This window comes from Rhagoletis zephyria, unplaced genomic scaffold (assembly GCF_001687245.7).
Source record: "Rhagoletis zephyria isolate East Lansing unplaced genomic scaffold, Rhagoletis_zephyria_1.1 Rzeph_scaffold_01380, whole genome shotgun sequence".
In the NCBI taxonomy this organism is placed as follows: domain Eukaryota; kingdom Metazoa; phylum Arthropoda; class Insecta; order Diptera; family Tephritidae; genus Rhagoletis; species Rhagoletis zephyria.
Window position 1 is genome coordinate 7,713 of NW_016158464.1, and position 12,613 is coordinate 20,325.

The 12,613-nt window shown below is 37.3% G+C and overlaps 1 protein-coding gene across 2 annotated transcripts; it reads left to right on the forward strand.

Annotated features, from left to right (window-relative positions):
• Window positions 1–1,006: 1,006 nt before the first annotated feature.
• Window positions 1,007–2,567, forward strand: Cpr47Eb (Cuticular protein 47Eb). 2 transcript variants are annotated; one of them, XM_017617286.1, is made up of 2 exons: window positions 1,007–1,028; window positions 1,393–2,567. In XM_017617286.1, exons 1-2 carry the CDS (start codon window positions 1,017–1,019, stop codon window positions 2,260–2,262), a joined length of 882 nt encoding a protein of 293 aa, XP_017472775.1. In that variant the 5' UTR covers window positions 1,007–1,016; the 3' UTR covers window positions 2,263–2,567. The 2 variants fall into 2 exon arrangements, with proteins under 2 accessions (XP_017472775.1, XP_017472774.1); XM_017617285.1 differs by lacking the exon at window positions 1,007–1,028 and adding an exon at window positions 1,174–1,241.
• The last annotated feature ends 10,046 nt before the right edge of the window (window positions 2,568–12,613 follow it).

Below are 12,613 nucleotides of genomic sequence, written 5' to 3' on the forward strand. Positions count from 1 at the left end.
TCGAGTACTTTAACAGACATTCGACTGCTTCGTTAATGCTAGCTCTGCCTGATGCTGGCTCTGCCTGATGCTGGCGTCCTGCAACCTGAAAGAACCATCCACCGACACTTCCATTCGCATACATGCATGGGACATTCGACCCATGCGTGTAGAAATTCAGCAGTTTCATCTTGCAACTACTGACTATTTCCCGTTGTCACATTTCTAAAACTGATGTGAGTATCGAAAGAGCTCAAAAACTAGTCTATCCACGCTAATATCTGCTAAAGGCAAAACCTCTCTTTGTGTTTTCTGACGAAGAAAAATACAAACATGATCGATATGTTTATACCTCATCATCGAAAAACGTACTATTTCGCGCCCTGAGTAACTTTTTTTTATATTTTTGCTATTTCGAAACTTGGTCGTTGTGCCACTCTCAAACCACTGTGCGACGGGCGAATGAGTTACCCCCATAAATAAGAGTTTGGTTTCGTGAATATTGATCGAGATATAGCCGCGCTTAAGTATGCATGTATGTATGTATGTGTATGTATTATGCGAACAATAAGTGATAATATTAATGAGCAGCTATACTTCTTATATTATTTGTTATTTCGTTTGTTTTGATTTTTTATTTTTTTGCCTGAGTCACATATGCAAATGTGGATGAACACAAACAAAATAATAATAATATACATAAAAAAATTATGATAATATGTATCTCTTTTTTTAGCTGGAAAAGAACCAAGTGTAAGTGATGCTAATTTGGATGGTGCCAAAATTCCCTTAAGTATAAAAGTGACGGAAAGTTTAAAGATTCCAATAAGTTTGAAGCTGAGCTTTGTCGAGTGTTGNGTATGTATCTCTTTTTTTTTTGCTGGAAAAGAACCAAGTGTAAGTGATGCTAATTTGGATGGTGCCAAAATTCCCTTAAGTATAAAAGTGACGGAAAGTTTAAAGATTCCAATAAGTTTGAAGCTGAGCTTTGTCGAGTGTTGAACGAGTGCTGACAAATTTGACAAAATATTAAAAATATGTATAAATATGTAAGTTGTATGAAAGCATACCTNATATGTATCTCTTTTTTTAGCTGGAAAAGAACCAAGTGTAAGTGATGCTAATTTGGATGGTGCCAAAATTCCCTTAAGTATAAAAGTGACGGAAAGTTTAAAGATTCCAATAAGTTTGAAGCTGAGCTTTGTCGAGTGTTGAACGAGTGCTGACAAATTTGACAAAATATTAAAAATATGTATAAATATGTAAGTTGTATGAAAGCATACCACGTTTGTTTTTTGATAAACAAAAGAAAATATATTAATTAAGTCGTTAGGCACTTAAAAATTCTAAATAAAAAAGAATAACTTGGTGAATTTTAAATAATTTCTTCTTTTCAATATTTTTGCATTGCAGCTATGCTTATTGGCTTTGGTGAGTGCGTCCTATGCAGCCAGTATCGGCAGCGCACTTGAAACGACAACAGAGAAACGCGTAATAATACCGTTACTGAGATACGAGACCGATAGAAAACCCGATGGATCTTTCAGTTTTGCCTACGAGGGTGGCGATCATAGCGCGCGCCAGGAGTCTGGTGTTGTAGAAAATGCTGGCACCGAGGATGAGGCGCTCGAAGTGCAAGGCTCGTACCGTTACATAGATGCCGATGGTCAAGAGGTCGAGGTACATTATACCGCCGGAAAGAATGGATTTGTGCCAATAGGTACAAATATACCCTCCGAAATCTCAGCAGCTGCTAAGTCTGCAGCTGATCTACCTAACGAACCTGTGGAATCCGAGAAGCTGAGACGTACGGTACGCTCACATAGAGGACAAGAACAAGAAGCCGAAGCTGAAGGTGAAGTTGAAGCTGAAGGTGAAGTTGAAGCTGAAGAGCAACAAGAGACAGGTGGCAAAAAAGGAGAAGGTAAAGGTGAAGAGAAACAAGAGACTGGTGGCAAAAAAGGCGAAGGTGAAAAGGGGCAAAAGCAACAAAAGGAAGAGCAAGGTGAGAAAGGCGAGAAAGTAACGAAAGGTGAAAAGGGAGAGAAATCAGAGAAGGTAGAAAAAGAGGTCAAAGAGCAGCAGGAAAGTGGAAAGCAAAAGGGTGACAAGAAGAAGCCGGCTAAAGATGGGCAGAAACCAGTTGAGTCCGAGGAAGGTGAAAAAGCGGAAGCAACTGAAGAAGTAGAGCAGCCTGAAGAGCAGGAGGCGAAGGCAGAAAAATCAAAGAAATCCGAGAAAGCTAAGGAGCCAAAAGAAAAAGGAGAGAAAGAGAAAGCTTAAATAAAACTCTTGGCAACAAAGAGTAAAATTGACGATCGAAGAACTCGTCTAGTCTTGATTACCTAAGCTACATATGTGTAATTGCGAAACGAAGTCGCAAAATGAAGAGACAGCATTAACCCTACGATGCATTAAATAACTGTATTATATTTGTAAAAAAAAAATTTAGCTTATGTAAGCGCGTCCAGCACATCCACACTGGTTGTTTTAATTAATTTAAGGCTCACTTTAAATGTTAATAAAGATTTGTTACAGAAAAAATAAAGTATAAAAATATAACAATAAAAATAATTACACACGAAAAATTCATCCAGTTTAATTAAATCTTAATTGTCACGAAAATATCAGTGCATCATTTATTATTTAGCATGCACATAAAGAAATAACACAAATGGTGCTTTTAATTAATGCAGTGGCTTGGTTTTTGTGCAAAAATTACGTATGTATACATAAAACGATTAAATATTGCTCGGAATGCAAACCGGGTGCATTATCAAAAACGAAATTTGCAAATCTTCCAAAAAAAAACAAACAACAATTTAATGCCCAAAAAAAGGTAACAGCCACGAATTCTTCAAGATGCTACACATATACATAAACATTTAGGTATATATGTATGTATATCGGTGGATGTGTGCATGCACAAAGTCCTTTCAACCACAACCCGTCAATTAAATTCATTAAGATGCGAAACAATGTACCAAATTAGCAAATTATACGAAATGCAAATACATAGCCACATGCAAACACACATACATACATATCTATACTTCAATGCTATTCGTGCACATATCCGCTTTTAACTGGGATGAGATTTAATACAGTCACCCACATTTGTATGCATTAAATGATTGGTTGGCGTAGATACTTAATGCGCCGCCGCACTCTGCCTCTGGATGGGAACATATTCGAGAATTATCGTTACGAAATCATTGAACGTCTTATTGTTTATTTGCTGTTCTTCTTCTTTCATTTGTTTGTTATTAGTTTTATAATTTTGGCTTTATGGCTTACCTACTGCAATACAGATTAGCTTTAAATATGCAAAGGCAATCAGTGTACGAATGGCGTGAGAATGGGGGAAAAAAAGCCCATTAAAGTGTTTTGCAAGCAGCCAAGAAAGATACATTTTTTTTAATGTAAGAATTTGAAATCATAAAGGTTGGTTCATATGTACGCATACGAGTTCAAGTATTTTCTAGGAATAATCATTTTTTGTATTGCCTTTTCAACGCCAAAGAACGAAATTCGCGTAATTCGCCACAATTACTTCTTTACATAGGTGGACCTGAACATAAGGGGCGATTTTTTGCGAAACTCGATATGCATACCTACTAAATTATTCTAGTGATATTAGATATCCCTCCTTGCTAATGAGCAAGTCGTTTCCTTTCTGTGGCAATGCCAGTTGGAAATGCCAAGTGAATCCAATTACTTCTCTACCTGGTCTTGCTATCGCAGAGCAGGACTTATTCTCTCTCTCTGCAACCATCAGCGGGTGCTACTCAGTCCAAATTAGCACTTGTTATAAAGAATGATTCTCCGTTGGATTTTAAGGCAGAGATCGTTATCGGTGCTAACGCTGATTGGAAAATAAACGAAGTCCTCTACTGACGCGCATGCTGAAGTGCGATTGTGCTGACTGTTTTTATAACGCTCGTCAAGTTATTATTAGCAACATAATACTTTGCTTAGCGGCGCCGCTGCTCGTTGCTAAGTCGATGAGGTCCAAAGTTACATTGACAATACCTAGTCCATTCTTTTACGGTGGGTTTAACTATGTCGTTCAGAAGCTCGTCCTTCCAGGGCCTGTGATCTTGGGTATAATGATTCTCTCGAAAGCACCCAAAGCCTTCCCAACTTTGTTCGATATCGTCCACGTTTCTGTGGCACTTCCGCGCCATCAAGAGCGGCTTTAAAATCGACAAAAAGCTAGTGTGTCGATTTAGGTGTGTAGGGTCCTTTCCATGATTTGCAGTGATGTGTAAATCTAGTCAGTGGTGGACTAGCTAGGTCAGCCTTTCACACATTATCGTCGACAGGATACCTGACCCGCATGGCGGAATCTCCGTTCTCGTGAATTGAACAATACACTCAGATTCCACTCCTCCAGCATGCATTCATCAGATCAAATTATGCTTAACAGCTGGTACATGCACCCAACCAACTTTTTGCAGTCGGCTTTGAACAGCTCAGCCGTATGCCGTGGCCTACGGGGCTCTATTGTTCTTAAGCCGCCTTATTGCTGTACTGACTTTGTCTTGGACAAGTGAGGGGACTTGAGCTTCGGCACTGAATATTTGTTCGGGTTCTACATTGCAAGAGGTTTTTATGTAGCGACATTTAAACTTAGCCTACATCCAGAACTTGCTACAAGACAGGCACCCACTAAAGTTTCCTCTCTTTCTGCCATGGATCAGGCTCCCAGCGAGTTGGTTACCGCATCTTGCACATGGATTGCTCACGTTGCCCAGAGTACGCAGAAGCTCCACTAGTCCACATCGCACTCCAGATAAGTCATTGTTAATGTATAGGCTTGAAAAGACTTCGCTGCAGAATAAATTGAAAATATCCGCGTATCTTCAAAAAAACTTTATGGCGGAGTTCATTTCTAGGGAAGCCCGGATGTATTATATAATAAGTGCCTCAATTACCTTTGTTCGTGGACCGTCAATCAAAAAGTAGATAAACATTTGCTAATACATAAATACATAAGGATTATTTTTAGTTTATTTTGAAAATAGTAAGTTGCAAAGACTTGCTACTGAACTTTATATGGGCATAATGATTTATACTTTAGTATTACCATCAAGCACATAACACATCACTGAAACTATAATTTATAATTTCAACGCCTTTCCCTTGAGAATCATTATTTTTATTACTTTTTAACGGACATGCTTAATTTTATTGATATTTATACACAACTAATTCTGTGATAAATTTATCGAAAGCATTACTTACTTGCGACATAGTACACAAGCACATATGTATGTATGTACATAAGAAAACATTAGAAATAAATATACTTTTGAAAAACAAAATATCTGAATAAACAAACATACATACTTACATATAGTTCTTATGATAACTATACGACACTGACATTTTGATAACTCCTAACTAATAGTTTTACTATATTAATTTTAATCAGTGAACCTGCATGGCGTTAAAACGCTCAATACTTAATTTCAAAAACTTCCAAATGTTAGTCAGAGTTATAAGAGATCCGTGTGCCACTGAAGAGCAGTCAGGTATAGTGTGTTTTTAATTTCATCAAATTTCAAATCACCCCATACCGTCAAAAAAAAAAATAAAAACTTTACTATGCATCTACTGGTAAGGTCTTTAATTTGACCTCTCATTTTTGAAGTTCCCTTTCAAAAGAATTCCCAAACCATAATCTTCTTAAATCTCTTTCGTCTAATATTGTGATGCACGTGTATTTCAATAAACTGATGAACTAATTCGAATTTGGTTGTTCGAACAAATGGCAACTCTCCTAAATAAAGGTCAGGAATAAAGCCCTTTCAAACCCATTTCGATGTATACCTATCTTTTAATAATCCTCATCCATATTTTGTATATTTTGAATGTAACTGTTTAAACATGTGGCTTGACTACGGTATTTTTATATTTCATATAGCTTTTGATTTAATTAATTGAGTTCGACCTTTTAAACAGGTGGCAGCCGTCTTCAAAAGTATTTTCCAGCATAATCCTTGCTAACTCTCCTTTGCCGGACACTGCGATACATATTTTAATTAACTGACGAATTAAGTGGAATTTTATTTTTCAAACATTTTGCAACCCCGCTAAATACAGTTCAGAAATAAAAAAATTTCCAAACCCCCTTCGATTGATACCCATATTTTCGTAATTTATTTAACTTTCAAAATAATTTGAATTTAACTTTTTAAACAGGCGACAATCCTCTCCAACACTTCAAAAATATTCTTAGCGTTTAAACTAAAGATTTCTTAACACTCCTTCCTTTGACATCCATATTTTGATATTTCGTATAACTTGTCGTGTATAAGTAAACTAAATTCTACATTTCAAGCAGTTGGCAACTCTCTTCAAAATATTTTTAAACTTCTTCTTTCTGAAACCACTTTTGTTTGGCACCCATATGGTGAAACATATTTCTCTTACCTAACATGTTTTTTAAACAGGTGGCAACCCTCCCATAGTTCAGCTAAGAAACAAAACTTTCCAAAACTATTTCGATTGTAATCATTGATTTATTTTTTTAAGTAGATTTAATATAATTTTTTAAAGGGTGGCAACTCTTTTCAAAAAATTAAAACCTTATTGCACATCTACAGTCCAAGGCTTTTAAAATGACACCTCATTTCGGAAGATCGAACGAACGGTGCGGACATGATGGTATTGATTATTAAAATAATTTGAATTGAGTTGTTCAACAGGTGGCAACTCTTTCCTTTTTCCCTTCGCGTATTATATTCAACATGTTTGACCTGATTCCTTTATCATTATTTAATTTTCCCCATCGCCTTTAGCAGGAAGGAGGTCCTTTTTCCTATCCTGGATAAAATAAATAATTAAATTCGGTAAAAAATTTACTCTACTTTTACTGCAAAATCATTCGAAAATTCCTCCCATTTGGCATTGTGTCTATTTATCCTATCTTCTAGCTACATACAATCTGATGGTTTACTTTGTGATATACATAGGTTCCGTAAATTTACTTCAAACACATCACTGTATGCCGTCCAGTTTATTTATCTGGGGCTTCGGTTGGTTTCCATTGCAAGTCCCCTTTAAGTCTAGTAATCAATGTGTGTCTGCTACCGACATTGCATATTTTTAAGTCGTTGCCTAGGAAGAATTTTGGAGGTGATCTCTGCTGTTGGCATCCGAACTATCCCAATCCTGGTTGTTTCATAAGAAGTGAACGTGAATGATATCTAATTTTCTGCGCAGATTCATATGGGTAAAAATACTTTCACAACAAATAACTTTCAATTTTATTCGCAAATTATTTGCGTCTTTAATTTCAAGTTTTTAAGGTGTGCAACATAGCTGTTGCAATCACCTAGATTCGTAAAAAATTTACGTCAAGAATAAAGTTCAACCAGTTGCTACTCTCCTTCAACGCCGTCACCGCCACCGCCTTGCGCTCAAGGCGTCTGCTCGCTATTACAAGCAAATATTAAGCAAGAGATAAGTACAAAATACAAGCAGAGGTTACAGCACATTCCAGACACACCTGTATAGCATTTGGAACAGCATCGTTGTAGTACAACGCAAACCACTCGCAAGCGCAGGGATGGACCACAACCGCGAAACGATGTGCCACAACGCGCAACAGACAACAGGAGCAAAAGACCAAAAGTGTAGCGGCGCACTGGTGCACTAGGGAACTGGGGAAACGCAGTACACATGCTTGTATGTATGTATGCATGTATAACGTAAATAGATGTACATAAATAGCTAGAGCTTTATTGTCTGGTTTATTGGCTAAATGGATGACGGGGGCTGCTGGCTGCTGGCTGTTGGTTTGCTCACTGCCCTATTGTGTCTGTGGCGCAGTCGGTCAGATAAAAATTTGATTTCTTTTCGCTGATTACTCATTCGAGTGCAGTTTTGTAAACTCTAAACTTCTGCGCGCTCAGCCAACATTGGTATACGATTATTATTGGGCTCTTAGAGCAAGCGGAGACGAATCCATAGCAATGAAATATGTGTATGTAAATATATATGTATGTTAAGGTGAGCTCGTAGCTGGCACAGAAGCGTGTAGGAAACGTCAATTGTAATTTATTAGCACCATAACAACATAATGATGCGCCAACATGATCATTGATCATGTTTCTTGTTGATTGTGCCACATCGACAAAATGATCAACATCAACGTCCAACGTCATCATCTGCTTGGTATATCAGTTGAACGATTTGTTGTTGTTGTTGTTGTTTTGTGGTTGTTACATTATACCTTTAGTTATGGCATGCCATTAAATATTAATACACTTTGTCAGCATTCAAGCTCGATTACGATGACGCGAATGCGGCTTTTCCGCCGATGTCCAATGCCGAAGAATTCCAAGTGCTACTGCGGCTGTGTGTTCATGAGCGAATTGCTGATTGGCCTTCATTGTTGTTGTAAGCAGAAAAGTATGTGCTCATTTACGTATGCACTTACATACATATTTACCTGCATAAATACGTACATACATATGTATACCATATATCTGCGTAACAGCCATGATATCACTTCATGCCCGTTGTGTATCGATGACGTGTTGTGACGCTGCATTTCTCACATTTGACACAAAATTAAATGCATTTTTACGATCCCCAAACAGTGATCACCTCAATATTTGTGTGTTAAGCTGCTGTGAAATGCTGGTATATACAGAATAAGAGAATACAAATATTTGTCCGATCAGTTCAATAGTTCGGTGGTAAGACTTTCAGTTTAAATACTAGAAAATTATGTATGCATTTGGTTTTTAGTTACTACATAGTAAAACTCAATGAAAAGTTCTTAAAGAGCAATGGCAGACGACACCATTCAAAAAAAAAATTACATAGATTGCATTTAAATCTGTGACCACAGTAAAGCAGGTAGATTGGTTTGTTAGAAATCGGTGTTTTTTTAGTATATATTTTTCACTATTTTCTCTATTTTTGTTGTTATAAACGCAGTCGTAGTGCGACTATCTTTGATATAATATTTTTTCATCAAGTTGTCAAGACATTACTAATTATCCAAAAATAAAGTAAAATTCATAGACTTTAACAGTGATAGGTTATTACAAAAATACTTTTATGATGAGAAGTTAGCAGCGTTGAAGGAAATGTTTATTGGATATCCCACCTGTCACAGAAAAATATGTTTTCCTGTTAGTCAAATAAAGTCCTTTTATTAAAAAATATATAAAATATTCACATCAAACCAGTAGTGTTCATTTTACTTATGAGCTATGTGTCCTCAATAGTGACTCGTCCCACCCGTCACAAATATAACATTACTATTAAAGCATTAAATGACCTTAACATTCTATTAACTACATTCAAAAAATCTGCTACGAACGAAATATTAATAGTTTGTCAAATATTGGGAAACGAATCCAATTTTGCTCGATTCACAGTTTTAATTTTAAATGGCAGCTTTTAGACAGGCTTAGAGTTGTTTAAATTACCACTTAGTACAAACTACCGTTTTTTTCAGAATTACCGATTTGAACGAATAAATTAAAACTTCTCTTTCGAGGAGCAGGGCAGGCTTACTCATTTAAGACAAATGGTTTCAGCTGTCCTATGCATTACAGTCGCCACAGGAAATTTGAAAGGAATATTTTCCTAAATCAATTTTGAATTAAACAAAAAATAAACTAGAAATCTCAACACTTTCTGGTATTTTAAGAAATAAAGGTTTCTTTAAAAAAAAGTAGTAAATTTGAGCTATTAAATCAAATTCTCAAAAAAAATAATAGCAATCTACGAAAAATAACACAGGACCACAAACAACTCTAACCCTGCCACTCAAAAGGGACTTGTGTATTTCATGTTTTTGACGTCGCTGGTGTCCGTTTGGCTCCATCAGGATTTATGTCGATTCTCTGTCAAACATACATAATCCATGGTTACCGGAGTATAAAAGGTATATGTATAGGTTTTTGCGGTCGCTGAGTTTGATTCGGAGTCCGTTTAATATATTTAGATCACGATCAAGGACACCAGATTTCGATTCAGCGACTTCAAAAACAAAAGGTGAACTCATACGCTTTTGTGTTGCAGGGTAAGAGGGGTGTGTGGTCCTGTGTATTGAAACTGGATTTCAATAAAACAAAATGTGGCTTAAATGTTCCATTACATAATCTATTTTTGTTTAGTTAAATATAGTTTAAACGGGTGATGTTACTTTATTTTGAGTAAATTGTTTGTTGTCTTTGCTCCTTAAGGTTACAGCTTTTTTTGTCGAAAATATAGTGTTTGGAAATTTACAGTTTGTTTGAAAATAAAATAAAATCTGGCAGCACTGGTATATATCCAGATGGTCAAACCCATAATAGTGTATGGAGCACTCGTAGGGTGGACAAATACTACTCAAAAATAGCTATTAAAAGAACTGTACACGATCCTATGACTTGCATGCCTAAATATCTGTGACTCAATCTAACACCCCCTTATGTGGCAATACAAGAAGAAACCGCGGCGCGAGATCTCATGCAACATAGGAAAACTAAATTCAAACCGCAACAAGGAAATCTTGTCGGACACCTCGGTACCTTAAAAGGGAAGAAGGCCATCATGGCTAAAACCCTGGTCTCGGACCAAATTAATCCCATTCCCAGCCATACGAAGAGGTACAGGTTCATATTTCCTACATGGCTCCACGACGATTCACAAAACTGTTACACCAATGGTTCCAAAACACCTTACTGCGCATGTGCGAATGTCGTGTGACCGCGAACCGCAAATCTTTTCCCTAAAGCAAAGACGCCATCATGTTCCAGGCAAAAGTAACTGTCATACTTCTTCCGCCCACGTCTTATTAAATAGGCAATACGCCATAACAAAGCTCTCCATATGTTCAGGCAGCCAATCTTTTCACAAAGCTGATCGAAAATTCTTCTATTGTGCCATGGAGCACTCAATAATCTAGTCACCCAGAATATAGTGTACCTAATCTGGCTGCCGGGCCATGAGGACTATGATGGCAATGGAAAAGCAAACTTCCAAGCACCACATTCCTTCGACCAGGCTCATTCCTTGGATCGAACAAGTATGACATCAGAAATGATCTTAAAACGTGGGCCAAATCCTGCACTGCCCCAAAGAAGTTCCTTTGCTTCAGTGACAAAAGACTTCAATCTGCGCTCATGCTTAATAGGAAAAACTGAAAAAAAATGTATTTGGAGTACTTTCAGGCCACTATATAGGCATTTCTAAATTGTGTGGAGAAGAGGGGGAATCAATGGAACACCTTAATACCACCTGTCTAGAAGCTTAAACAGACGGCAGCGTTGATCCGGATTAACTTGGACTTAAACCGGATTAACTTGGACTTAAACCGGATCAACTGCAGTTAATTCCCGAGTTAATCCCGATCAACGCTGCCGTCTGTTTAAGCTTCTATTACACTAGCTTATCGTAGAGCCGATTTTAGTCGCAGCTAGCCTTGTACAGTAATTGTGTCCATTTGTCCTTCTATGGGTGCTAGTGAAAATTTGAAAATTACACCACTATCGTACATATATAGATGATATTTTGTTGATGCATTATGAAATCCATTTCCCATAGTCTCCTTCTTTCTTAAAAACTGCCTGCTACAAAAAGATTTCAAAACGTTTTTTATGTTTCATCATTGATTGTCATGCTTAACGTACATACATACATACATACATATATCAGTATGTATAAAACATAAAAATTAATTTTGACAAAAAGCATTACACCCTTAAAAGTTCCCATGTAATAAATTTTTTCATTATTACTGGTCAAACAAATTTATTGGCCATTAAAAAAAAAACAGAAAATCCAAATTGCACTTTAACACGTTCACTCCACAATTGGCTGCTAAACTTTGTGCAATGAATCGCGTCAAAGCGCTACAAAACAAATCGCTAACGAGTTTAACAATTTCCAATTAATTTCACATTTCAAAAACTTTAATAAACTGAAGAATACAAAAAAAAAACATTGCCTAACAAACTCGTAAAAAAACGGATTCCAACACCCATCAAGTGCGAGGAACGCTCTCCAATATATTAACTAAAAAAGAATTATAATAATGAAGTTTCAGCGAAAAAAAGTCAAATTTGTTGCGCGAATGCTTACACCACATCTACAATGCAGCACCACCGCCGCCGCCAGCGCATCTCCACTCATCTCCGCTCATCTCAAATTATATCACTGAAAAGTACTTGTAATAACTTGTAAGTCAATGCAATAAAAACGATCGCATTGCCAATTCACATAAATTAGCTGTGTGTAGATATTATTCAGCGATTGCTGCGCACCAGCGACTGCGTGGCTGGCACTCCAATAGTTGCCACTGCCGCCGCATCGCATCGCCATCGCCTTGCCAATCGTTTGGTTAGTGGGGGGGACGCTTGTGGTGGTGGTGGTGGTGGTGCTGCTGCTGCCGCCGCCGCCGCCGGTGCTGATAATGCTAATAAAGCTGCTAGTATATGACTATGCCTGTTTGTCTACTGCAGCTGCGGCTGCTTGCTGAAAAGATGCTTCAGCCGGCGCTGGCTGCCTGCCACTTGTTCTTGCCTCGGCTTAAAAAAAAAGCTCCAATTCTTTTTTTTTCCGCAGCGGAACTGCTTCATTCAGTTCACATGGCGATTGGAGCATGCTAGCAATTCTAACTACA